General features: G+C 39.8%; 2 protein-coding genes across 3 annotated transcripts in view; one reads left to right on the top strand and one right to left on the bottom strand.

Annotated features, from left to right (window-relative positions):
* The window catches only part of ARHGAP6 (Rho GTPase activating protein 6), a 267,749-nt gene that overhangs the window by 122,608 nt on the left and 117,607 nt on the right, over window positions 1–27,534 (top strand). The gene's annotated exons all lie outside the window — the stretch shown is intronic.
* On the bottom strand, window positions 689–10,052 carry AMELX (amelogenin X-linked). The gene is made up of 6 exons (XM_033420192.2): window positions 9,991–10,052; window positions 8,681–8,746; window positions 5,755–5,802; window positions 4,337–4,381; window positions 3,235–3,594; window positions 689–830 (listed from the first exon to the last, which is right to left on the bottom strand). Exons 2-6 carry the CDS (start codon window positions 8,732–8,734, stop codon window positions 825–827), a joined length of 513 nt encoding a protein of 170 aa, XP_033276083.1. The 5' UTR covers window positions 8,735–8,746; window positions 9,991–10,052; the 3' UTR covers window positions 689–824.

Genomic DNA, 27,534 nt, shown 5'->3' with positions numbered 1-27,534 from the left:
AAGGATTCAAATATAAACATAAGTGGGAAAGAAAACTTGTATTGAGTCCATTTTATGCATCTGTTAACATTTTGAAGACTGTACAGTAGAATTTATCATCTTAAAGATGATGAAGTGAAAGAAATGACTTGTATTAAAATCCCTGTGATTCTCTATTTAAAGCTCCATTTCATAGAAGTTTTCTTAGGAAAACTACCTCAATAATTTACAATTCAGTACATCATTATACGTACCACATAATTTCATCAAAAAATCACTTTCAGTAGAATGAGATAGATCACAAGACCAGAGTTTGGTTACTAATGTGGTGTAGTGTAAAGCCAGCGTTCCAAGTTTTAATTTGTTTTGTAATAGAAATGTTTCTCAAAATCTTATCTTTTTTAATGTAAAGAATTCTTCGTGTAAACTTCCCTTCTTTTGGTTCAGGTTCAGTGACTATACGTGTTCATAATTTTTCACGTTATCAACTATTACAACTACAGTATAAACTTCTGTTTTTTAAAAGATTTGAGATGGTGTAATTTTAATTTTCTCCACAAAGAAATATAGTCCTCATTTGCATGCAGAATTGTCAACTTGTAGGTGTAAATGAGCAGCTCCTGTCTTATTCAAGAAGAGCCATTTATTACATCTTCTTTCAAGTGACATGAAATTTTAAGTTTAATTCAACACAAAGACATGAATGGTCTTTCAAACATTTTATTGTTTGCTAAAGGTACTTTTCAGTTACAGAACTTGCTAAGTGATGGTAGGAACAAATCGTTCCTTGTGTTCTTGTGTCATTCTGAAAGCAACTGGAATACCTGTTCTCATTTTCTGATCTTTCAATCCTGGGGAAAAAAAAAGCAAAAAGAGCAAGTAAAACAATTGACAAATATTCCTAGTGAGTATCAGGTACAGTCACACATACGGCTTCAGTTTTGCCAAAACAATATTACAGCCATTGAAGTTGAACTCTATAATTTTCAAACTTTCTTTGTTATGTCACTGTCTTTAGATACGAGGTGTCCAGGATGGAGGCCCCTGCCTTCAGAACGCTTAAAACTATTATTCAATAATAAAATAACAGTTGCTGCTTTTTGTTGAGTACTTTCTGCATGCCTGGCGCTGAACTCATCACTTTATTTTATTTTCCATAAGACAACTCTAAGAAGCTATCACTATTTATATTCCAATTTTATTTTATTATTCTTTTTAACATCTTTATTGGCGTATAATTGCTTTACAATGGTGTGTTAGCTTCTGCTTTATAACAAAGTGAATCAGTTATACATATACATATATCCCCATGTCTCCTCCCTCTTGCGTCTCCCTCCCTCCCACCCTCCCTATCCCACCCCTCTAGGTGGACACAGAGCACCGAGCTGATCTCCCTTGTGCTATGCGGCTGCTTCCCACTAGCTCTCTGTTTTACGTTTGGTAGTGTATATATGTCCATGCCTCTCTCTCACTTCGTCCCAGCTTACCCTTCCCCCTCCCCGTGTCCTCAAGTCCATTCTCTACGTCTGCGTCTTTATTCCTGTCCTGCCCCTGGTTCTTCAGAACCTTTATTTTTTTTTTAGATTCCATATATATGTGTTAGCATACGATATTTGTTTTTCTCTTTCTGACTTACTTCACTCTGTATGACAGACTCTAGGTCCATCCACCTCACTACAAATACCTCAATTTCATTTCTTTTTATGGCTGAGTAATATTCCATTGTGTATATGTGCCACATCTTCTTTATCCATTCATCTGTCGATGGACACTTAGGTTGCTTCCATGTCCTGGCTATTGTAAATAGAGCTGCAATGAACATTGTGGTACATGTCTCTTTTTGAATTTTGGTTTTCTCAGGGTATATGCCCAGTAGTGGGATGGCTGGGTCGTATGGTAGTTCTATTTTTAGTTTTTTAAGGAACCTCCATGCTGTTCTCCATAGTGGCTGTGTCAATTTACATTCCCACCAACAGTGCAAGAGGGTTCCCTTTTCTCCACACCCTCTCCAGCATTTATTATTATACTCTAATTTTACATGGGAATTTTAAAGAGTTCAAACTACCTACCCGAAGTCACCTTTCCATAAATAGCTCTGGCAATGTTTATAAAGTTCATGGCCTTAACTATTAATAAAGAGATAAATAAATGCATTTTCTGTACAAACAGGGAACATGTGCCTTAGAGTAGAATAATCCACTATTGGCACCAGCTTATTTGGGATACAGTCAATTTTCAAATATGCTCTGTATTCTCCACAAATATGCCCATAATTTTGAAGCCATATATAACATATAATTTTATTGGAAAACTATGGTATCTGTTCTTAGAGGCTTGAAAATTATCTGATTTAGTTGCTTTCTCTCATTTTAAAGAAGGGAAAACACCCATAAATTTGAAGTGACTTGTGCAATACCATCTCCTGTTTGGGTGCAAAGCCGGAACAGGAGCCCAGATATCCTGGCTTCCCATCCAGGTCATTTCTCCCTCACTCCTCACTTTCTCAGTAGAAGATCATCGATAGCATTTATAACTTGGAATTACATTTGAATTCATACATGCAGTAGAATTATATAATCTCATATACACACAAGTAAGGATTTATATATACGGATAAGGGTCACTTATTTTATTGACTATTTCCCACTCATTTGCAAGAGCTTTCTGTAATGAAAGGGTATTTTGTGCTTAATTGTGAAGACTTCTTGCTAAAAGCTTAATCTGTAGAATCCCAGCACTGAAAAAGGAATCTAGCAATGTGTCTAGTTTAGCCTCCTCCAGGTTGGATTAAAAACCACTTCAGACAAGTAATTTTCTTTTAGGTTCTTAAAGAGATTTCCCACCTACCCGTTCAAATATTTGTATCCCCTCACTGGCAAAAATTACCCTTTTTAAAAATCTTCAGTGCAATTCTAGCCTATTCTTGATGGTCAAACCTTTGAAAGATAAGGAGAACTAATATTCCCTTATAGTGTTGTCCTTAAAATTAACAGGTTTCAATAATATATATTCTGGTAGGAATTCAAAGTAATTATGGAATTTAAACCCACCGTGAAAGCTACGGTCTTAATTACTAAGCCATGTAGATAAACGCATTTATAATAGAAACTTACAGTACAGGCTTGGACTCACAGAATCATCAGACTGTTGCTACTGAAACTCCAGGCCTTGGATTGTGTGGGAATTGAGAACTCTGGGGGCTAGTCTCGCTTTACCGTTTTCGTAGGTGTTGCAGCGACTTCACGGTGTACTCACCACTTCCTCCCGCTTGGTCTTGTCTGTTGCGGGCCAAGCCTCCAGAGGCAGGTCAGGAAGCATGGGGGGCAGGGGCTGCATGGGGAACATCGGAGGCAGAGGCGGCTGGGGCAGCAGGGGCGGGTGAGGCTGTGGCTGGACGGGCTGCTGGGCGGGCACAGGGAGGTGTGGCTGGTGGGGTTGGCTTGGAATGGAGTGCTGGCCAGGAACTGGCATCATGGTTTGCTGGGGGCCCACGGGCTGCTGGGCTGGCACCATGGGGAAGTGGTGATGAGGCTGCAGGGCAGCCTGCTGGGATACCACGGGAATGATTTGGTGACGCAGCCAGCCACCCATGGGTTCGTAACCGTAGGACGGGTACTGGTGAGAAACAAAGAGTCGGGTTTACCATCAGCTCCATTGACATCTGTCACCTACAAATTGTCACTTGCCATCTGCTTCTACAAGGATTAAATTATGAGCCACTGCAGCTTCTGACCTTCAACACCCCCTGCAAGAAGTTCAGGGTGGAGATCAGGAATGAGCCACTCTGTGCTCTGGGAAAAACTGGCAGAACAGGTTTTCAGATGGTTAGCTCTTTTCAGGAGACAATTTTATGAGCCCAGTTCTTCAATCTCCTCACATCTAGAAAAGCACTAAAATCCTTCATGTCTGCTCCTCATGACTTGCAGCAACCTTCTGCAAAAACTGTGCTCGATTGCATGTACTCCTCCTTCACCAAAATCACATATATACTGACCTTCCCCACTACTTCTTTGGAGCAGTTTCTCAGAGCCCTTTGAAATGTGTCTCCTGGGCTATAGTTCTCACCTTGTCCCAAATAAAAATTAACTCACAACACTCATGTTCTGCATTTTTTTTCAGTCAGCACTTCCAGCTGGAGAAGTAGCAGTGTTTTCTTGGTCATTGTGACAATATTAACACTTATTCATGTTTCCTTGTGCAAGAATTTCTAACTGTGTATATAGATATGACAGTTTACAAACTAGATTTCCCATTAGTGTCTATATGTGGCATAGATATGTTACCTCACTTAAAAGGGAATTGAAATGCATGCTTGATATTTTAAGGGAATAAAGAACAACAAAAATAATCTACGTACCGGGTGTCTTATTACGTTCTGGTACCACTTCAGAGGGGTAAGCACCTTAGGAGAAAGAGACATTAGAATACATTTGTTTTGATTTAGTGACGTGAAACATACACTCACTGATGCAGTCCCGTCAATGCGGACAACCTGAAAATATGCTCTATGGAGGAAAGAATAAGGTAAACGTTTGTCGGGTGCTCCCTGTGTGTGAGGCTCTACCTTACATCCATGACACACATTTTTCATGTTTTCCCACATACTCTGAGGCAAGTATCTTCACCCTCACTTTCACAGACAAGGTCACGGAGAGTTAAAGAGGTACATGAGCTCGACAGAGGTTACAAAAGTAGTAAGTCTGTTTAATTCCCTGGCCCCTGCTGTTCTTTGCAAGAGAAAAACAAAATGGAAAATTAATGTCATATAACATTAATTATATACTGTTTTGATTTGATGTCACAATGAAACAGATAAAGGAGGCAGAAACACTGTCCCTCATCCTAGAAACACAGGTTTTCAGGTCAAATATGTCAACCTTTTAAGGTTTAACAGAAAATCTTGCCTCAAATATTTTTTTGACACTTTTCCTCACTTTGTATGAGTAAACAAACTCATGGATTGTCATTTGAACGTATGAAAGAAGGAAGAGTTTCCTTCCTTTCTAAACATTATGTATTCAGTTCACGTCAGGCCCGGGGACTCCTTCGTGTACAACATTTGATATCAATACAACGAACAATTCTTAACTTTGTTCAAGTTATACTTAACAAAGCACCTTTTATATTGCTGAATTACTTTGCTCCCCAAATAACATTTTGAAGTGTGGGTATTATTCTTATTTCCCTTTTCCAGATGAGGAAGCTAAAGTTCCAGAGAGAGAAAATGATTTGCCCAAGGTCACATGCTTAGTATGGGGTTGAGGAGAGCCTCACACCCGATTTCTAGAAATCTCATGCTTTCCATTGCTCTACAGAATGTCTCACAGACCGCTCGGTCGCTCATATTTCAGTAAAGACAAATGAAGGAGATGCATAGAGTATGAACATCTTAGAAGCAGGAGTTTTCCAGCTGGAAAGGATCTTAAATAACGTCTTACCTGATTCCCCATGTTTTACAGGCTGGGGTAGAACAAAGGTGTTCAGCCACAGTTCATTTCTGCCCTACTATGCAGTCCCCCTGAGTGGTAGTTCATGATGGATAAATTTTATAGCCATGTAAGAGGAGAAACTGAGTCAGAGAGGCCAGGTAGGAGTGTTCTGGGGCAATGCAGGCTTGAGGTGACCCATCAGGGCTTAAACCAGGAAGCTGGTAGTGAGAACTGAAAAAGTGGGACTGAGAAACATCTTGAATGAAGGATCAACACGCTATGGTTTACAGAGCCCAGGGCGTTGTTAACTCAAACAATGGTCAAAATTAGTAAAGAGAAAAATTACCTCATAGCTGAAGTTGATATAACCAGGGTGCCCAGGATGAGGTGGTAGCTTTTATAGGGAGGGGGAAAGGAGAAGAAAAAGAATGAGGGAGAGGGAGAGAAAGAAGGAGAGAGAGAGAGAGAGAGAGAGAGAGAGGAAGAGATTAAGTCAATATGCAATTTTCACATTAAGACAGACTGAAGCTACTTTTTAAAAATCTATATAGTGCAGAATATATTTGAGGTCTACTTTTAGTTTGAACATGTACGCTGTGTAGGAGAGGAACCCTCTTATTTTAAAAAGGTCCAGAACAGCTAAATGACCTGGGGGCAGAAACCAGCACACATTTATCCTCCAGTGATCTTCAGACACCCCTCCATCCATGCTGTCAATGAATCCTGCTCTATCCTACTCTATCATTTCATTTCTTGATGCAACTGTCGACTAAAAATATATTCACAATCTAGAAGTTGAGAGTTCTGTTGTACTCGGCAGAAATTTTTAGGACTTCAAGCCCAGGAGACAGCATCTCAAGTAACCCTGAGAAAACTGCTCCAAGGAGGCAAGGGGGGAGCCAGGATATATAGAAGTTTTGCAACAAAGGGCAGGTAGTCTGAACGTCGAAAGATTATTGTTAATTAACGAAAACCAGACATCTCAAGTTAAGGAATTTAGCGCTTTTCTATGTATGGGAAGATGCAAGAGCCTGGGCTCACTGAAATCCTTCCTTTGATGGGCACCTCAGCTATCTGGGGCCAGTATCCTGTGTTTTCATATCCTGAGTTTCCTCAGGGCTCACCGCGGGGAGTGGCTGCCGTCTGATGGCTGCTAGATGGCAGGTATTCTTCCCTTCCTGAGTTCCCTCAGGGCTCACAGCTCACCGTGTCGGTGGCTGCAATCCCTGAGGACTGTGACATCCTTTGTTTACTGGTATGGCAGGCAATATTCCATTTCTCAACACTCACTCCATGTTGGGAAGAATGATATGTTTCTCTTACACAATTAGAAAATACCAGCAAGAAGAGAATTGTCTCACAAACCTTCCCTTATAGATCAGGAGGTGGATAAGTGCTTAAGTACCAACGAGATTACTCATAATTGGCATGCAAAGTAAATAGCACATCAACAACAACAAAACGACTAAGCGTGAATTATCGATGAATGTGAAAACAAGATGGGTGTGGTAAAGTGGAAACATTATAAGTCCCATGGAAAATCAAAGAGTTGATTTATGAAGTTTTGGCCGATTCTTTTCATTATTCTGTCATCTTTTTATCATTCTGTCAATGTTTCTATGGCAGAAAAATTTTAAAGCTCAAAATGAAGAACAACCTGAATAATTATCTAAACCAGGACTCTCTGTCTTTTCAGAAGTGGAGGCCAAGTGATTGATGCCCGACTTTTGTTGAATTAGCCTAGTTTTTAAACTCAGTTAATTAGCATTACTTTTCTCTTTATCCTCTACCTTTCAAAATTAAAATATTCTGGGTACTATTACCTTATATATATAATTAATTTAGAATTACACATAATTTGAATTGCTATTGTCATAGACCATTGATTCTTTTATCTCACCCTCTTCTCTTAGATTTGACTTATACTGTATTAGTTTTGTTGCAATAAGCCATTTGTTTAGAAAAGATCTATTCCCAACAGACTTGGAGCACTAGCATATCCAAAATTAATTTTAGTTCGCTTTCAGATTTGAATGCTCATTTGTTTAGCTACAAAGTTCTGGTTCAAACATCACTATTCCCTCAGAACTTTGGAGGCTTTGCCTGATTGTCTTTAAATATTTCTCTGCTTAAGCTGAAGCTTGATGTCCATTTGATTCTTTCCTTTAACCCGCATTGTGGAATTCTGGTTGGCCCTGGAGTGTGGGAGAGGGAGAGGAGAGAGATCATCCCCCCCTCAGGCAGCGAGCTGATTAAGGCTCTGTTCTGTTGAAATGCTCCTATTTCATAAGAGGATTTATTCCTCTCATCTGAATGTGAATTATTTTAGTTTTAGTTAACTGCCTTTCCTCTGTCTTCTTGATAGAAGCCCTCAGAGAATAGGGGTGTTGAACTGAGGAGTGGAAAAGGGACTGGATTTGTAATGCAGGGGCCCTCAGGGGACTAGGAATTGCCACAATGTAGGATTTCAGGAAGGCAGAGCACAGAATCTTGGTCTTACGGGTGAGAGAGGAAGAGAGGAAGTAGATATTCAAGCTTTGCTGGCTTCTGGTTGTATCAACTGCTCTTTAGGCCACCGAAAAGCAGATGGATCAGGCCTGCCTTGCCTGCATGTGACCTAACCTCTTCTGTGTCTGTATTTAGAGAGAATTGGTCAGACTCCCTGGTCCTTGGTACATTTGAATGTAAAATATAGCCATATGTATTGAGCATAGGTTGGATTCCAGACGACCACACGGAAGTCATGTGCTTAACAGGTGCGCCCAAAAGGATGAGGCCTCTCAGAACGGGGAGGTGGGTCAAGAAAGGAATTCCTAACACAAAATCTTACGCTCTGAAGGACAACGGCAGTGGAGTTTGGAGAGCACGAAAATATTTGGATCTTGTGAGAAATTGGGTTTTAGAGAAAACTGGCATTTTTGTAATATTCGCCTAAGGCCGATTAAGTACTGTCTCTGGAGGCCTTTCAAGGGTCCCTTCCAAAAGTTTCCTCCATCTAGAGATGGGTGATGTTATTTACAATCTGAGTGTCCCATCAGAATCTCCTGCTCCCACCCCAGCCGTACTGAATCAGAATCTTTGGCATCTGGGAATCCTTTTTTGTTTTGTTTTTTTTTTACAAGTTCTTCATAGTGTTTCTTAAACACAGAGACATTTGAGGATATCTGATCTTGTACTGTTTTAAACCCTAACGTTTACCAACTGTGGGGCAGACTTTTACTTCCAAGCTTGTGAAATTGGACATTGACTTCTGAAGGGGGTGTTTTACTCACGGGCATAGAGAAGGCTGCTCCCAGGAGGCAGGCAAACAAAATCCAGGTCCCCATTTCTTGATGGCCCTGAAATATAAGTCAACACCCACTTTTCTTATCTCTTCTCAAGTATGGCCGTAATTAATGCTTCATAAAACCCATATTAGTCTGTTGCCAGTAAAAAGGATAGGACCATTCCTTGTGAGGTTACTTCATTCCTATATGGTTTCCAGTTCTGAACCCACTTTATTGTTTCTGGAATTACAGTGGTAATAAAGATGCTTTTCATTTAGGTTGAGAGCTGAACAAGTTGTAGGAACATAAATGATCTATCATTACACGACTTTGCATGCCATTTTCCTATACCTGTATAGCCTGTAGAGTCTTAGAAGCTAAATGTAGCTTATAATTAATGATTAAAAGAATAGAGTTGGCTCTAAAAGTTGAGGAGATCATCAAGGTGCACAGTATCTGATACTTTTAGAACCAGGAGGCACAGAAATGTTTTTTGGTACCGTCCACCTGAGCACTGCTACTGTTAAAAACAAAGACCAATCATCTGAGGAAATAGAATAAGGAAGGAGTGGAATTTAGTTTCAGGTGTTCTGACCCGTAGGACTTCAGGCAAGACCCTCAGGTGACATATCCCTGAGCTCCAGATGTGGAGCAAAAGATGTGGTTGAAGGGAAGGGAGAGGACGGTGCTAATATTCTGTGATTATTGAATGCCTTTTATTTGAAAGATTCCATATTTAGTTAATGACATCTTTTGTTTGACACTGCACTGTAATTATTCTGCAAATAAGACCCTTGGAACATGAAGCAAAATAAGCCATCCTAAAATACATTGCTTTGTGGTGTAAATTATTGACTAAGTTTGAGAAGTATCAGAAGAAAGGCCTTAAATTTTGCACAGGAAGTGAATATCAAGTGTAATAATGCTGGCTATGAGAAGTCCACTGACATTTTTACCTCCTAAATCTGTTTTTTAAAGTTTGAATTAATGAAGGAAATCATTCAGTTGATGGTTCTATCTGATGGAATTAAATGAGGTGTTTTTCCAAGAAATGGATCACAGCCTGTGAAAGATTATTTTTACCTTAATTGATAAGTAATTAAAATAAATATTTTGCTGTGAAATTTGGCCCTGAAAAGTGCTTTGGGATTCTGGACCTAAAATTTAAAGAAATATAGACAAACATTTTGCTCCATTAGAAAGTAATATAATTCATTTAAGTAATCAGAGTCTAATTGGCATCTTTTGAACACGAAATGCAGAAAAAGAATAAGTCTAATAGAAAGGATACCAAATTATGAATAAAATCCACATACCTTTGAATGCGCGTATCAGATTAAGTTTCTGTCTGAAACTCAGGGATGCTGCTTGATCCTTTAGATTTCTTCCAACTAAGAGCTCATTATATACCATTCATGGCATCTAGAACAGCCAATCAGGTTTCTGAAAGAAAAATGTGTTGAGTATAACTAAAAATCCCTGCATCATGACTTTTAGAAGCTGGGATCAAATGTAAGGCTGTATGTTGTGATTAGTGCATATAGAGTCTTTCATTATAGGCAATAATAGGTTTAACAGGCAAAAATTTCATCAGGCTGTCTTTAAGTCAGCAAATTAGTTGACTGCACATGCTGATATATTCAGATTTACTGTTAATAAGTGGCTATGTCATTCTCTGTTCCCTGGTTCTAACAAACAACATTGTTCTTTACCAAAAAAATGTTAGATGGTTGAGTTTCTGAAGTGTAATCAAAGTGTAGGGTTCCCTAGCCCTCAGAACAGGATAAATTGATTCAAATCCCCATTCTGGTAAAATCCGAAAGCTCTTTCCAATAATTCTCTGAGGGATTATAATTTCAGGATCACCACTGCTCTATTTTCTACTTGCATTGAAGGTATTTTCTCATTCCCTGTGATTATTCCTTTATCACCATTCTGGTGTCCACGGAAAGAGCATAAAGTCCCTTCTCCTCGGCCCCATCCTGCAGCCCATCTGCCATCCAAGCACCCATGAACTCAAGGTTATCACAGTAACCAAACTTTTACTCATGATCTGAAAGACAAGGCAAGGAACATATCACATACCACACCACACACTTAAAAACGTATTTTGATTCCTGCAAACAAATGTGTATCACAGGAAGCATTGCCCTGGCTCCCACACCCCACATAGCAGCTCAGCCCCTCTCAGTATGATGACCCTTCTTAGCCTGCATCCTTCTGGCACAACCCCACATTCTCTAGTAAGCAAGTCCGAATTCTACTCTCCCTTTTTTTTTCAGAGTCTCCTTACTGTCCCTTTTGTTGTCTTGTCCCCATGTTCTCAGCAGCCTCTCCTTTGCCTGAACAACAAACCAAAGCCCTGCTCTCTCTGAGAGGACCTCCGATCTAGCTATTAAATTCTTTGACACTTCTACCTTAGTAAAGCGTATGGATTTTTTATTTTATTCTAAAATATGATCAATTAAAAAGCAAAATTTGTGACCAGTGATAAGAGGTAGCTGATGAGTAAGTCTATCACTATTAGGTCAATAGAAGAAATACTCATTACATACCCAGATACTATTGCAGTATAGCCAGAACTTTTCGACTATTTAAGTAATATTTTGAAAGTTTGTTCATGTACCTATATTCTTTTATTGATGCTCCACATTGGCTGAATTAAATTCAAGGAGAAAATATGCATGGAAGGCAATGTAGTATTATTAAGAGCTGGAGATTAGAATTATGTGGGTCCTGAACCCAGCTTCCCCGAGGGTTTAGGGACCATTGACAAGATACTAAGTCTATCTGAGCCTCAGTTTTCTCATCAGTAAAATGAAGGTAATTATAGAACCTACCTAAGAGGATTTGTGTGAAAACTACATGAGAGACATCTCTGGGGGGAATGGAAAATCATCACCTTCCCCAACCCCATCACTTGGCACACGGTTAATGTTTAAAAAATGCTAACAAATAAGATTCTAAGATGATCTCTGAGGATGAGTTACTAGGGAATGAATAGCCATCGTGAAGAAAGTAAGGTAGACCTTTCAATCAGAGAGAGAGAGAAATTACAAAAAAGAAAGTGGGAGTTTATGACATGCAAAGTGTATGAATGAAAGGGAACATAGAATATGGTCCTAAAATCCAATTGTGTCCGTAGTTTGCATTTATTTATGGGTATATTGTATATCAAAGGCAAGAAGGATTGCTTTTGAATGAACTTGCAAAATGGATTTTAGGAGAAATGCTATCCGCTTACTTGGAGGGAGAAGAGGTTGGGGGGTGCGCAGCAAGGCGGTAAGGGAGAGTAGGAGGGAGAGGAAGGAAAATGTAGATCATATTATATGCTTTTGCAATCCTTTGCCCTATTTTATTTAACTACATATATTGAAGTGCCTGAAAAAATTAAGGACAAGTCGTTGGTGAACTAATAGTGGTGTTGTGGTTTTACAGAATTCTTCTCATTACTTTGCCTTACCTTTCGACAGTGAGAGAGAGTCATATATTTGGCCACAAGGATCAACGAAATGATCCTTTGTTATGGCATTAATTTCTCTGGTCCATTGGATAGTGAGTCATTGCCAGTTCACTATGGGCAGTTGTTCAGTGTGACGGCAAATGCAATAGAAATTTTGGGGTTCTTTCTACTTATTTTTCCCCCACTGCATATCCCGAGTCACAAGGTACTAAAATATGGATCTCTGTGCTTGAAATCTCTTGTAGGTCCCACATACAGAATTTAAAAGTTAGTCAATGTTTTGGGGGAAAAAATTCAATTGAAAATTTTTTCCTATAAGCTATTGTTTCATTTATGAGTAAGTTGACTTCATAAAACAGAATTTACTAGATTGACTACTTATTTTGTTGTGTAGAGGCTATAACATTTCCGAAGTATTTGTGTTCTTGTTTTTCTTACTCTTTGACCTCAAATATTTTCTTTTTTTTTTTAGTCAGTATTTTTAAAATGGATCACAAGAATAAAATATTTTCCTCTATGGCAGTATCTCTGGAATATCTGTGGCAGAATGACCCCAGAATGTGTCTTTATTCACTTATGCATTGATTTCAAATACATATGTTGAATACTTATGAACCTAAGACCATTTGTGTTACTTAGGAGACAAATACATGCATGGTTTTATTGCTGTTTCTAAAAGCTTTTCTCCAAAATGATGAGTGAAGAAATGCCCTTATGAATTATAGGTTCCCATTCTTGCTTAATGGGAAGAAGGAAGGTCCAAGAAAGGGTCCTAAAAATATTACATTCAGACACCTTCTGGCCCAGAAACAGCTGCTCTAACTCTCTCCTGATTCCTGTAGGATCAAGCAGGGCTGCAAAACATGCAATTCATGTGGAAGGACCTCAGGCTGGGATTTTGGCACAAATCAGGAACCAGATGGTCCCTGCCTGCCAGTGGTCAGAGATGAGGAAAGCATGGGTTAATTCCAGGCAGCTAGAATCTAACCTACTGCTGTAACACCTCCTTGCTGTGTCCCAATCAACTGCTTTTGATAAAGAGAAGCCATGGTAGTCAAGAGCCAAAGCACCCTTGAGCTCTGAGAGGAAGCATATTTTAAATGTCTTCACCTTCTGCAGTGCCTGGCCTCGGACAAAAAGTAGGCACTCAACAACAACAGATTTTATACATATAGAAAATTTTTGTGTGGTGCTTTATAATTTTTTAATAAGTTCTTTTGCCCATTTTTTTGGGTAGTAGTTATTCTTTTTCTTGACTTACAGCCCATCACATTTTGCTGTCCTCACGTTGCTTATGCTAGCAACTTCTCCCCTTCTAATCTGCTGCTTCTGATTTACAGTGCGCTGGAAAATCACGTGCCCAAACTCGTTAGAAGTATGTGTGGACTGTAAGTAAAGGGATGCTCTAAGCAGAGGTAGCCTGGGAGGCTCACTTTTGAGAAAAGCTCAAAAATTTCAGTCTTGTGGCCTTGGTTTTCGAACGCTGAGAGGATGTTTTGTTTGGTTTTGGGCTTTTCCCCCTTTGCTCAACTTCCTGGTTTTCAGCAGTGGTCGAGATATGTGGGTGATCTTTGCATAAGTGAGGTGATATGAGTTCCAGGAGCCTTTCTTATCACCTCTAGGAGCTCAACTCTTGAATCTTCTTTTAAAGCAGGTCTACGACTATCTAGTGTTCTGGAACAATTTTATGAGTAGGTTTTCTTAAGTAGCTGGAACCAAAGTCAGCTTTTAAATGTTTCTTCTGTAGACATTTACTTAGAAGAAAATATCATTCTCCAAGATGGTTGTTTTGTTTGTTTTGCTGGAGTGGAATTGTACCCTCTTCTGAACTCAGGGACACCACCACCAATTGATTCCGATAAACGCACTGACTTCCCTTTGCAACCTTTAGAAGTCAGGTATTGTGTCTTATACTTCCTTGGGAGCTCTTTGGTACCTAGGAAAATCTCTTTTACAAAGTAGGTGCTGGATAAATGTGCCAATTAATCGATGAAAATATAGAGAAGTTATCCATGACATAATGAAAATATTAAAAATGTCCTTGATCTATGTGGAATCTCCCTAGACAAAGAAATCTTGCAGTGATTTAGATGGGCCTTTTAAACAGCTAAGATGGGTAACTCAGCATTGCTGTCAGTTGCTCCTTTGGACTTTCATACAAATAGCCTCTGATAAGGACCTAAAAAGGGAGATGCTGTAAAAGGTTTAGAATCTATTAGCATAACATCGTTACTACATTTGGCTCTCACCTGTTAGTTCAAATTGTAATATATTACAAGCAAATATACTGTAATAGATATAACTGATTTTTCCCTTATTTGGGACTGAGTTTATTTGCTTAATATAATAAAGTTTTATTATTATTATTAGCCTCTTAGGCTTCAGCCCAAGGTGTAATTTGAAAAGAATAATAACAAACAAAAACCTCTCTCACCCACACTCACGTACTTTATTGATTGCAAACCATCAGTACATATTCCAGAATATGCTGGAATTAACTATGTTTTATGGCTGGTCGTTTGAAGATATGGGAAAAAAAAGAGGAATCTTCTACTGGCTAACAACATTTAATAAGTGAGTAGACTTGGAATAAAAAGCGTAAGAAAAGCAGTAATGGAGGTAAGGGACCAGAAAGAAGAAAGGCACATATAAGAAGAGGAAAGGCATTGTGATGGTATTCAAGATGGTGATCAAAGCAAGCCGCAAGAGTTCTGAAAAGAAAAAAGGAAACATTATTGAAGCAGTAGGAGATAAAACAGCTATGCAGTAAAGGGAGGTGGTCCTAGGGTCATAAGCTCTGAACATATCCCGTAAAGGCCAAAACTGTGATCTAACTTAAACAGCCATTATCGAGCCCTTAGTGTGTGCCTAGCACAGTCATTGGTGCTGGAGTACAAGGATGAATAAGACAGTGACCCGATTCTCAAACTGCTCACAGATTCTAAAAGAAAGCTCCACTTGGAGTTGGGGTAGAGAATGCTGGGGGTGGGCGTTGGAACAAATCTTGCTTCTCACCTTCAGGAGACTAACACACGCTCTGCCTATGTCTGGGTTTGTGGCAGAGAAAGGGGTAAGGAGGGCAGAGAGGGAGAGCAGTGACACCAAAAGACGTGGGGCCTATGGGAAAGGCGTTCCCTCTAGAGTATTCCAATAGTTCTTTGGCTGGACTGGGAAGGGGCATATTAATTGTATATAGGCCCACTTCAGTCTTTTCAGCCTAATGTCCTGGACTTTCTGCTTCTTCAGGGATTGTACCTTAACGGATACGTACACACTGAGTCATCAGGGAGATATTAGGTTATAGGCAGTGCCTGCTGTTTCTAAGGACAGTATAAAGTAGATAGAAGTGTTTATGAACTAACATCTAAAGCAAAATGTCTACCAATAGGGGACGCTTCAGATCAACTACGGCACATATAAAGGGTATCAGTTTGTATTTGTTGGCACAGAAAATGTTTGTGATACATAGTTAAGTGGGAAAAAATAGATTTTTACTTCTCGCTCCTGTTTTCCTCCCTCCCTCTCTCTCCCTATCTCCATTTGGGGAGATATTCACCAAAATATTAGCAAGAGTTATCTAAGGGACTCATGCCTGAAAGCCTCTGGGAAACCAAGATTTTATTTCTTTTAAATAATTGGTGAATGGAACAAATGCAGGGGAGATAAAAGAAGTTTAGGGTATAATATTTCTCCTTCACGTTCAGTGAAAGCGATGAGTGATAGTACGGGATCTTCTGTAGGCCTTAGGTTTATTTAATGTTCATTCTCAAGGGGGAAAAAGCTGAACATAAAAATCAAAGACAAAAAAATGAGTTTTAGAAAGTGATAGGATCCCTTTTAGATCGTTAGTAAAAAAATATCTGAATAATATAAGCATTCATACAGCTTGTAATTTGAAAGGTCTGTAAGCATTTGCTGAGTATCTGGTGGAGCAGTTTTCAATAAGGGAAATTATATGCAGATGGATAGTATGTTTGGGTTATAATTAACTGGTAAGTGTCGGGAGTGAAAATGTTACGTCTGTGTTAACACAGGCAACACAGTAATGTACGAACAAGCGTTTTTACTTGCTTATTGAGCAAAATATAATACACCAAAGTAAGCTGCACTTTCCTAACGGGATTCAATGTACACATACACAGACCGGTAGTTTTCAAACAAAAGCGATATGCTATGGTGGAGAGAACTTGGCTTTGGCAAAGGACAGCACAGGTCAGAATCGTGGTCGGGCCATTGGCCCCTGAGCAAATGTTCTTGACTCTTGTACACTTACCTTACTGCCTGGAAAATGGGGAAACACCATTAAGGGGAAGCTAGTAATGTCTTCAGCATATATTTGACTCTTCCTAGCATGATTTCCGATATTGAGGGACGATTTTAGTAATTGCTCAAGGAGGAAAGAGAGCAAATTTGAAGAAACAAAGGAAATAGTTCACCACCCAAAAGGTTGGAAATGATCATTCTCACATATTCGATACGCAGAATTTCTTCTATTGTTCTTGGACAGAAAAGTCTTATATTGTTACAGTTTAGTAGCATACCTTTCATCTTCATCTCTTAAGGAATTACCCACAGGGACATGAATGTAAAATGTCAGAATACTGTTTTAACATCATCTACGAATTCTACAGGGAGCAAGAAATATATGGTAAGACCTAAGTACGGGCGATGTCCCCAGTTCTGGCTGCGTTGTCATTCCTGTTATCCATTCCAGTTATTGTTTTAGCTCATGGCCCTTTGAACTTGGACAGCGCCCTGAGCAGCTTTTCAGCTAGTATTTTCTTCAGCATATCCCTAAATTATATAAAATTCAGTGATAGTAGTTGAGAATTATTTCCAAACCTCTACTTACAAAGTCACATCATGAATGGTATGTCTGTTTGGAGTATTAACTAGATCTGAAGTTGATATAACTCTGAGGAAATAAATTAGCAGGAATACCAGAAGTGAATTCAATTCTACTCACATCCATTTTATCATAGGAATTTTCACTTGAAATGAAATTAGAGTTCTGTGACAGTCACCTGTCACAGAATTCTGTGGAGTGAGTGCAAGTTTGTTCTAATTATAGATGACATTTTCCCCAGTATAGTGCTGAAATAGCTTGAGAATCATAAAATCTCTTTTTATGATTCATGATAAATCATCTTCATCACCACTGTGCTCTTAGGAGAATCATAGTCACCTGCTAAGTCTCTTCTCAGTAGCATGCCATATATCTCCAAAATTTTTAAATCCCTGGGATAAAATATTTATTGAGTATCTATCTGTAATATCCAAAGCATAGCACACATTTAACTATATGGCATGTTATCCATACAATGCGATATTATTCAGCCATGAAAAGGAATGAAGTACTGGCACACCCGACAACGTGGATGAACCTTGAGAGCATTACGCTAAGTGAAAAAAGCCCGACACAAAAGACCATGTCTTGTATGATTCCATTTCAGAAATGCCTAGAATAGGCAAATCCATAGAGACAGAAATTAAATTCATGGTTGCCAGGAGGTGGGGCAGAGAGAACTAGGGAGTGACTCCTAATGGGTTTGGCATCTTTTTGGAGGGGATGATGGAAATGTTCTGGAATTAAATTAGTGGTGATAGTTGCACAACCATGTGACTCTACTAAAAGCCACTCAATTGTAAATTTTAAAACGGTGAATTTTATGGCAGGTGAATTATATCTCAATCTAAAAAAAAGACATATCAAAAATATATACACGTCATTGGTCTCTAACCTTAGAAGCTTACCATCTTTATACATTATGTAAAATATAGAAACAGGAAAGGTTAAAGACAGTGCAGTGGTGTGGAATAATAGTACAAGAGTTGCCCCACGATGATACAGTTGATGATGATGACAATTATGATGGTGAAACTAAAGTTTATTAAGTGCCATCTGATGTTCTAGCATTTTACATGTTTAAAGAATTATTGGTTACTTTCCACATGCCAGGCATGTTCTACGTTCATGGAGTGTATCAGTGAGTAAAAGACAGAGATCCCTGTTCACAGTCTCGCAGACAGCAACTGTGAACAATAGATACGATAAATAAATGATATGTTAAAAGGTGATATATGGAATCTAAAAACAAAAAAGTTACTGATGAACCTAGTGGCAGGGCAGGAATAAAGACGCAGACATAGAGAATGGACTTGAGGACACGGGGAGGGGAGGGGGAAGCTGGGGCGAAGTGAGAGAGGCACCAACGTATATACACTACCAAATGTAAAATAGATAGCTAGTGGGAAGCAGCCTCACAGCACAGGGAGATCAGCTCCGTGCTCTGTGACCACCTAGAGGGGTGGGATAGGGAGGGTGGGAGGGAGGCTCAAGAGGGAGGGGATATGGGGATATATGTATACGTATAACTGATTGACTTTGTTATAAAGCAGAAACTAATACACCATTGTAAAGCAATTATACTCCAATAAAGATGTCTAAAAAATAAAATACTATTAGAGATTTTTAAAAAGTGAGAAAGGCTAAGGAAAAGGAAAAGATAGAGCTGGCTAAGGGGCATTAGAAGTGCTGAGTTGCAAGTTTCAGTAGGGTGGTTGGTTTTAAACAAAACCTGAGCATCTCTAGGGAAAGGGCCAGCACTAAGGCGCCAACATGGAGGCGTACTCGGAATGTGGGAGAACTGGCGGGAAGCCAATGCCGCTGGCGTGGTATGAGGTCAAGGCTGTAGTACGAGACGAGGTCCCAGAGGTGACATGTTGTAGTGCTTCCATGCTCTTAGCAACTAAATGTACAGTTCGTCACCTAAAATAACTGCTATCGTTTACCGTGAACCAGAGGCTTTGGAAAAAAGGTAGAATGATGTCTGGGCTTTGGGGGTGCAAAGGATTTGGATAGATGTAGAGGCTATTCCATCATAGGGCTTTGTCACTGGAAAGAACAGAAACGGAAAAATGCAGCGCGTGTTTGGGTGTGCAGAAGGAGACCAGCTGGGCAGGAGTGGAGATTTTAGATCGAAAAGTAGTGATGCAGGTGGCTGGTGGGAAGAGAGCGACCCTGGATACCAGGGCAAGGAATGTGAGTTGTGTACTGTTGGCAGCTGTAAAGCACTGAGCATTTGCTCTCACCATCCTTGCTTGCTTGGGTTTCTAACAAGAAAGTTCGTCAGGAATGAGGACGTTGGAGCAGGAAGTGGCCAGATGACTTGGCCATCTTTACATCACAATGAGAGCGAGAGCAGAGGCCAGACCCCTGGGTACCCACCGTATCCCAGGCCCTCCTGACCTCTTAGCTCACAGATGAATGCAGTATATCTCAGGGCCCCAGACCTAATAATAACATTATGGGAACATCTAGAAATAGATTAATTAAAAAAGGAAAAGTCTTTAATGTCTTTCCTATAAAATATAGTGTTGCATTTAAAAAGCGTTGCCACAGAATATTCTCCAGCTAAACCTAGAGCTATTCAGAAATGCTCTTGCTTAGTCAGAAATAAAAACTACTTAATGAAAGGTCTATAAAAAGAATTTAATAACCTTATTGCTCTATCATTTACGTATCATAAAGTTCACCTGTTTAGAGTGTACAACTGAGTGGGTTTTAGTATGATTTTTTTGTATCTTTACCAGGTTTGTAACCATCACCACAATCTAGTTCCAGAGCATTTTCATCACCTGAAAAGAAATCCCATACCCATTAGCAGCTGCTCCCTATTGCCCTTCACGTAACCCCTAGACACCCACCCATCTTCCTGCTGACTTGATGGGTTTGTCTATTCTGGACATTTCATAAAGATGGAATCATACAATATGTGGTTGGAAAAAGGATCTCTGAGAACCTCTACAGCAGAGTTTCTCAGAGTCAGCATTATTGGCACTTGGACTAGATAATTCTTTGTTGTGGGAACCGTCCTGTGCACTGTAGGATGTTAGCAGCATCCCTTGCCTCCACCCTCTAGATGCCAGGAACACCTCCTCCCCCAGCTGTGACAGCAAAAAATGTCTCCAGACATGGCCATATGTTCCCTGTGGAAGAGGGGGAAGAAAATTTCTTCCAGTTGAGAACCGCAGATCTACACTTACCTAAGAACTGAGCTGAGTGTAGAGGTGTAGAAGTGGGGTAGGTGCCTGGACCCAGCATCTGTGGTGGAAAAACCACTGTTTCAGGGTCCTTGAAGATCTGAATGATGAACCCTGAGTTCTAAAATTCTGTGATTGCTTTTAGAAAATAGTGAAGAGATAAATAGGGGAAAGGAGGGACTTCCCTGGTGGTGCAGTGGTTAAGAATCTGCCTGCCAGTGCAGGGGACACAGGTTTGATCCCTGGTCTGGGAAGATCCCACATGCCGCAGAGCAACTACGCCCGTGAGCGACAACTACTGAGCCTGCATGCCACAACTACTGAGCCCACATGCCGCAACTACTGAAGCCTGTGCACCTAGAGCCCGTGCTCCACAATGAGAGAAGCCACTGTGATGAGAAAGCCTCACACCACAACCAAGAGTAGCCCGCGCTCGCCACAACTAGAGAAAGCCCGTGCACAGAAACAAAGACATAACACAGCCGCCCCCCCAAAGGAAAATGCAGCTGGCAAATCTAAAAAAAAAAAAATAGAGGAAAGGAGCACAATAGTTATTTAGGTAAAATTATTGTTCAAAAAAATATCTGGTGGGAAGAACCATCCACTTTGCAGAGTATTAAAAAAGATTGAAATTGTTATTTAAAAAATAAAATAAAGTGGTATGTGCCAGTGGTCTTCACCTTCATTATGAAGCATTGGAACCATGGCGCCAATAATTCAAAAAGTATATCAGTTTGGATTTGGCACGTTCTCTGCTACAGCCACAAAAGTGTATTAATGGTTCTCAGAGAGTTTTGCTTAACTCAGCTTTAAAATTATACTGCAAAAAAAAAAAAAAATTATACTGCAGCGTTTTGCGCCAGAAACTCTGGTTTGAGGTGCCAGGTGCCAGGTGTGAGGCCTCTGTATGCGGCCCCCTGTGAGCCAGTGAAACCAGACTAAGCACAAAGGAAAAGAAGAAGACCGTGGTTGACCGTGGGTAACCGAAACTGCAGAGAGCCAAACCGCAGATCCTTCATATTGGGTGCCTGGATGCTATAACCAGATTTCCCCAGTGAGGAGGTGTGGTTAGCCTGGGGTCTCCATCTTTAGCAGAGATGGTCCAGATAAACTATTCTTTCAAGCAGAGTTTGGGGTACACTGCAGCCGTGTGGCTGACAGGGTCTTGGTGCTCCAGCCTGGTGTGAGGCCTGAGCCTCTGAGGTAGGAGAGCCGAGTTCAGGATATTGGACCAACCAGAGACCTCCCAGCCCCACATAATATCAATCGATGAGAGCTCTCCCAGAGATCTGCATCTCAATACTAAGACCCAGCTCCACCCAACGGCCAGCAAGCTCCAGTGCTGGACACCCCATGCCAAACAACTAGCAAGACAGGAGCACAACCCCACCCATTAGCAGAGAGGCTGCCTAAAGTCATACTAAGTTCACAGACACCCCAAAACACACCACTGGACACAGTCCTGCCCACCAGAAAGACCAGATCCAGCCTCATCCACCAGAACACAGGCACCAGTCCCCTCCACCAGGAAGCCTACACAAGCCACAGAACCAACCTCACACACTGGAGGCAGACCCCAGAAACAATGGGAACTGGTGCTTCCCTGGTGGCGCAGTGGTTCAGAGTCCACCTGCTGATGCAGGGGACACGGGTTCATGCCCCGGTCCGGGAAGATCCCACATGCCGCGGAGCGGCTAGGCATGTGAGCCATGGCCGCTGAGCCTGCGCGTCCGGAGCCTGTGTTCCACAACGGGAGAAGCCACAACAGTGAGAGGCCCGCGTACCGCAAAAAAATTAAAAAATTAAAAAAACAATGGGAACTACAAACATGCAGCCTGTGAAAAGGAGACCCCAAACACAGTAAGTTAAGCAAAATGAAAAGACAGAGAAATATGCAGCAGATGAAGGAGCAAGGTAAAAACCCATCAGACCAAACAAATGAAGAGGAAATAGGCAGTCTACCTGAAAAAGAATTCAGAGTAATGATAGTAAAGATGATCCAAAATCTTGGAAATAGAATAGAGAAAACATAAGAAATGTTTAACAAGGACCTAGAAGAACTAAAGAGTAAACAAACAATGATGAACAACGCAATAAATGAAATTAAAAGTTCTCTAGAAGGAATCAATAGCAGAATAACTGAGGCAGAAGAATGGATAAGTGACCTGGAAGACAAAATAGTGGAAATAACTACTGCAGAGCAGAATAAAGAAAAAAGAATGAAAAGAATTGAGGACAGTCTCAGAGACTTCTGGGACAACATTAAATGCACCAACATTCGACAGAAGGGAGTGGCAGGACATATTTAAAGTGATGAAAGGGAAAAACCTACAAACAAGATTACTCTACCCAGCAAGGATCTCATTCAGATTCGACGGAGAAATTAAAACCTTTACAGACAAGCAAAAGCTAAGAGAATTCAGCACCACTAAACCAGTTTTACAACAGATGTTAAAGGAACTTCTCTAGAAGTTCTAGAAACAAAAGAGAAGGAAAAAACCTACAATAACAAACCCCAAACAATTAAGAAAATGGTAATAGGAACATACATACGGATAACTACCTTAAATATAAATGGATTAAATGCTCCAACCAAAAGACATAGACTGGCTGAATGGATACAGAAACGAGACCCGTATATATGCTGTCTACAAGAGACCCACTTCAGGCCTAGGGACACATACAGACTGAAAGTGAGGGGATGGAAAAAGATATTCCATGCAAATGGAAATCACAAGAAAGCTGGAGTAGCAATTCTCTTATCAGACAAAACTGACTTTAAAATAAAGACTATTACAAGAGACAAAGAAGGACACTACATAATGATCAAGGGATCAATCCAAGAAGAAGATATAACAATTGTAAATATTTATGCACCCAACATAGGAGCACCTCAATACATAAGGCAAATACTAACAGCCATAAAAGGGGAAATTGACAGTAACACCATCATGGTAGGGGAGTTTAACATCCCACTTTCACTAATGGACAGATCATCCAAAATGAAAATAAATAAGGAAACACAAACTTTAAATGATACATTAAACAAGATGGACTTCATTGATATTTATAGGACATTCCATCCAAAAACAACAGAATACAGTTGCTTCTCAAGTGCTCATGGAACATTTTTCAGGATAGACCATATCTTGGTTCACAAATCAAGCCTTGGTAAATTCAAGAAAATTGAAATCATATCAAGTATCTTTTCCGACCACAACGCTATGAGACTAGATATTAGTTACATGAAAAATTCTGTAAAACATACAAACACATGGAAGCTAAACAATACACGACTAAATCACCAAGAGATCACTGAAGAAATCAAAGAGGAAATGAAAAAATACCTAGAAACAAATGACAATGAAAACATGACGACCCAAAACCTATGGGATGCAGTAAAAGCAGTTCTAAGAGGGAAGTTTATAGCAATACAGTCCTATGTCATGAAACAAGAAACATCTCAAAAAAACAACCTAACCTTACACCTAAAGCAATTGGAGAAAGAAGAACAAAAAAACCCCAAAGTTAGCAGAAGGAAAGAAATCATAAAGATCAGGTCAGAAATAAATGAAAAAGAAATGAAGGAAACGATAGCCAAGATCAATAAAACTAAAAGTTGGTTCTTTGAGAAGTTAAACAAAACTGATAAACCATTAGCCAGACTCATCAAGAAAAAAAGGGAGAAGACTCAAATCAATAGAATGAGCAATGAAAAAGGAGAAGTAAGAACTGACACTGCAGAAATACAAAGGATCATGAGAGATTACTACAAGCTACTCTATGCCAATAAAATGGACAACCTGGAAGAAATGCACAAATCCTTAGAAAAGCACAACCTTCCGAGACTGAACCAGGAAGAAACAGAAAATATAAACAGACCAATCACAAGCACTGAAATTGAGACTGTGATGAAAAATCTTCCAACAAACAAAAGCCCAGGACCAGATGGCTTCACAGGCGAATTCTATCAAACATCTAGAGAAGAGCTAACACCTATCCTTCTCAAACTCTTCCAAAATATAGCAGAGGGAGGAACCCTCCCAAACTCATTCTACGAGGCTACCATCATCCTGATACCAAAACCAGACAAAGATGTCACAAAGAAAAAAACCTACAGGCCAATATCACTGATGAATATAGATGCAAAAATCCTCAACAAAATACTAGCAAACAGAATCGAACAGCCCATTAGAAGGTTCATACACCTTGATCAAGTGGTGTTTATCCCAGGAATGCAAAGATTCTTCAATATATGCAAATCAATCAACGTGATACAGCATGTTAACAAATTGAAGAAGAAAAACCATATGATCATGTCAATAGATGCAGAAAAAGCTTTGGACAAAATTCAACACCCATTTTTGATAAAAACCTTCCAGAAAGTAGGCATAGAGGGAACCTGCCTCAACGTAATAAAGGCCATATATGACAAACCACAGTCAACATTGTTCTCAATGGTGGGAAACTGAAGCCATTTCCTCTAAGATCAGGAAGAAGACAAGGTTGTGCACTCTCACCACTCTTATTCAACATAGTTTTGGAAGTTTTAGCCACAGCAATCAGATCAGAGAAGAAAAAGAAATAAAAGGAATCCAAATTGTTAAAGAAGTAAAACTGTCACTGTTTGCAGATGACATGATACTATACATAGAGAATCCTAAAGATGCTACCAGAAAACTACTAGAGCTAATCAATGAATTTGGTAAAGTGGCAGGATACAAAATTAATGCACAGAATCTCTTGCATTCCTGTACACTAATGACCAAAAATCTGAAAGAGAAATTAAGGAAACACTCCCATTTACCACTGCAACAAAAAGAATAAAATACCTAGAGATAAACTGCCTAAGGAGACAAAAGACCTGTATGCAGAAAACTATAAGACACTGATGAAAGAAATTAAAGATGATACAAACAGATGGAGAGATATACGATGTTCTTGGATTGGAAGAATCCACATTGTGAAAATGACTGTATTACCCAGAGCAATCTACAGATTCAGTGCAATCCCTATCAATCTACCAATGGCATTTTTCACAGGACTAGAACAAAAAAATTCACAATTTGTATGGAAACACCAAAGACCCTGAATAGCCAACGCAATCTTGAGAAAGAAAAACGAAGCTGGAGGAATCAGGCTCCCTGACTTCAGACTGTACTTCAAAGCTACAGTAATCAAGACAGTATGGTACTGGCACAAAAACAGAAATAGAGATGAATGGGACAGGATAGAAAGCCCAGAGAGAAACCCACACACATATGGTCACCTTATCTTTGATAAAGGAGGCAAGAATATACAATGGAGAAAAGACAGCCTCTTCAATAAGTGGTGCTGGGAAAACTGGACAGCTACATGTAAAAGAATGAAATTAGAACACTTCCTAACACCATACACAAAAAAAAGCTCAAAATGGATTAAAGACCTAAATTTAAGGCCAGATACTATAAAACTCTTAGAGGAAAACATAGGCAGAACGCTCTATGACATAAATCACAGCAAGATCCTTTTTGACTCACCTCCTAGAGAAATGGAAATAAAAACAAAAATAAATAAATGGGGCCTAATGGAACTTAAAATCTTTAGCACAGCATGGAAACCATAAACAAGACGAAAAGACAACCCTCAGAATGGGAGAAAATATTTGCAGATGAAGCAACTGTCAAAGGATTAATCTCTAAAATATACAAGCAGCTCATGCAGCTCAATATCAAAAAAGCAAACAACCCAATCCAAAAATGGACAGAAGACCTCGATAGACATCTCTCCAAAGCAGATATACAGATTGTCAACAAGCACATGAAAGGATGCTTTACATCACTAATGATTAGAGAAATGCAAATCAAAACTACAATGAGGTAGCACCTCACACCAGTAAGAATGGCCATCATCAAAAAATCTACAAACAATAAATGCTGGAGAGGGTGTAGACAAAAGGGAACCCTCTTGCACTGTTGGTGGGAATGTAAATTGATACAGCCACTATGGAGAACAGTATGGAGGTTCCTTAAACAACTAAAAATAGAACTACCGTACGAGCCAGCAATCCCACTACTGGGCATATACCCAGAGAAAACCATAATTCCGCAAGAGTCATGTACCACAATGTTCATTGCAGCTCTATTTACACTAGCCAGGACATGGAAGCAACCTAGGTGTCCATCAACAGATGAATGGATAAAGCAGATGTGGCACATATATACAATGGAATATTACTCAGCCATAAAAAGAAGCGAAATTGAGCTATTTGTAGTGAGGTGGATGGACCTAGAGTCTGTCATACAGAGCGAAGTACGTCAGAAAGAGAAAAACAAATACCATATGCTAACACATATATATGGAATCTAAGAAAAAAAAAAAAGGTCATGAAGAACCTAGGGGCAAGATGGGAATAAAGACGCAGACCTACTAGAGAACAGACTTGAGGGTATGGGGAGGGGGAAGGGTAAGCTGGGACAAAGAGAGAGTGGCATGGACATATATACACTACCAAATGTAAAATAGCTAGCTAGTGGGAAGCAGCCGCATAGCACAGGGAGATCAGCTCAGTGCTTTGTGTCCACCTAGAGGGGTGGGATAGGGAGGGTGGGAGGGAGACGCAAGAGGGAGGGGATATGGGGATGTATGTATACGTATAGCTGATTCACTTCGTTATACAGCAGAAACTAACACAACTTTGTAAAGCTACTATACTCCAATAAAGATGTTAAAAAAATTTTACTGAAGGTTGTAAGCACCCCTTGAGCAGCAAAAGAAGCATAAGATTTGATTTATGCTGTGGCTAATGAAAACAAGCGGGCAATCACAGTTTAATCATATCCTACTCATGTAAATTAGTCTAAGGAATGGGAGAAAGAGAGGAAGCATGTAGGATTCAGAAATATGTACAGTCTAGAAAGTCCGTTTATAAGCGTGACCTCTTTTCTGTTCAGAAATGCGTGAGTGGAGGAGGCCCTCTTCCGCCCTGGTAACCCGTTTATAAATGAATGGGCTGCAGGAAATCGTGTCTATGGCTTGTTCTTGTTCTCAAGATCTGCCCTGCTCAGAGTGGGAATCTTAACATTATGGAGGGAATAACTGGCCCATTTCCTGCTCTCAATCTTAAGGAAGTGTTTCCTCATACTGCCTTAGTCTGTGTAGCGTTGACTGCCTAGGACTTGATGCCCTGTGTATGGAAGTGCTTTCAGACTAAAGTTAGTAAACTCGAATTGTGTTTACGAGTACGTTGCTGTTGTACAAGGGCTTCTCTGTGAATACAAAACGTGGATTTTCTTATTTCTCATAGACTATAGCAATTCCAGAATGTTGCTTTTAACTCTTGTTTATATCAGGGATATTGCAGAATGCCTTAAAC

Source organism: Orcinus orca, chromosome X (genome assembly GCF_937001465.1).
Source record: "Orcinus orca chromosome X, mOrcOrc1.1, whole genome shotgun sequence".
In the NCBI taxonomy this organism is placed as follows: domain Eukaryota; kingdom Metazoa; phylum Chordata; class Mammalia; order Artiodactyla; family Delphinidae; genus Orcinus; species Orcinus orca.
The sequence above is the reverse complement of the archived record's forward strand: the minus strand, read 5'-3'. Positions and strand labels throughout refer to the sequence as shown.

Excerpts from the sequence above, each read along its gene's own strand:
- AMELX (XM_033420192.2), bottom strand. The coding sequence starts at position 8,734 with ATGGGGACCTGGATTTTGTTTGCCTGCCTCCTGGGAGCAGCCTTCTCT. Across the intron at positions 5,803-8,680 it reads GAGCAGCCTTCTCTATGCCC|CTACCACCTCATCCTGGGCA; the intron begins GTGAGTAAAACA and ends TCCCTATAAAAG. Across the intron at positions 4,382-5,754 it reads ATATCAACTTCAGCTATGAG|GTGCTTACCCCTCTGAAGTG; the intron begins GTAATTTTTCTC and ends CTTTCTCCTAAG.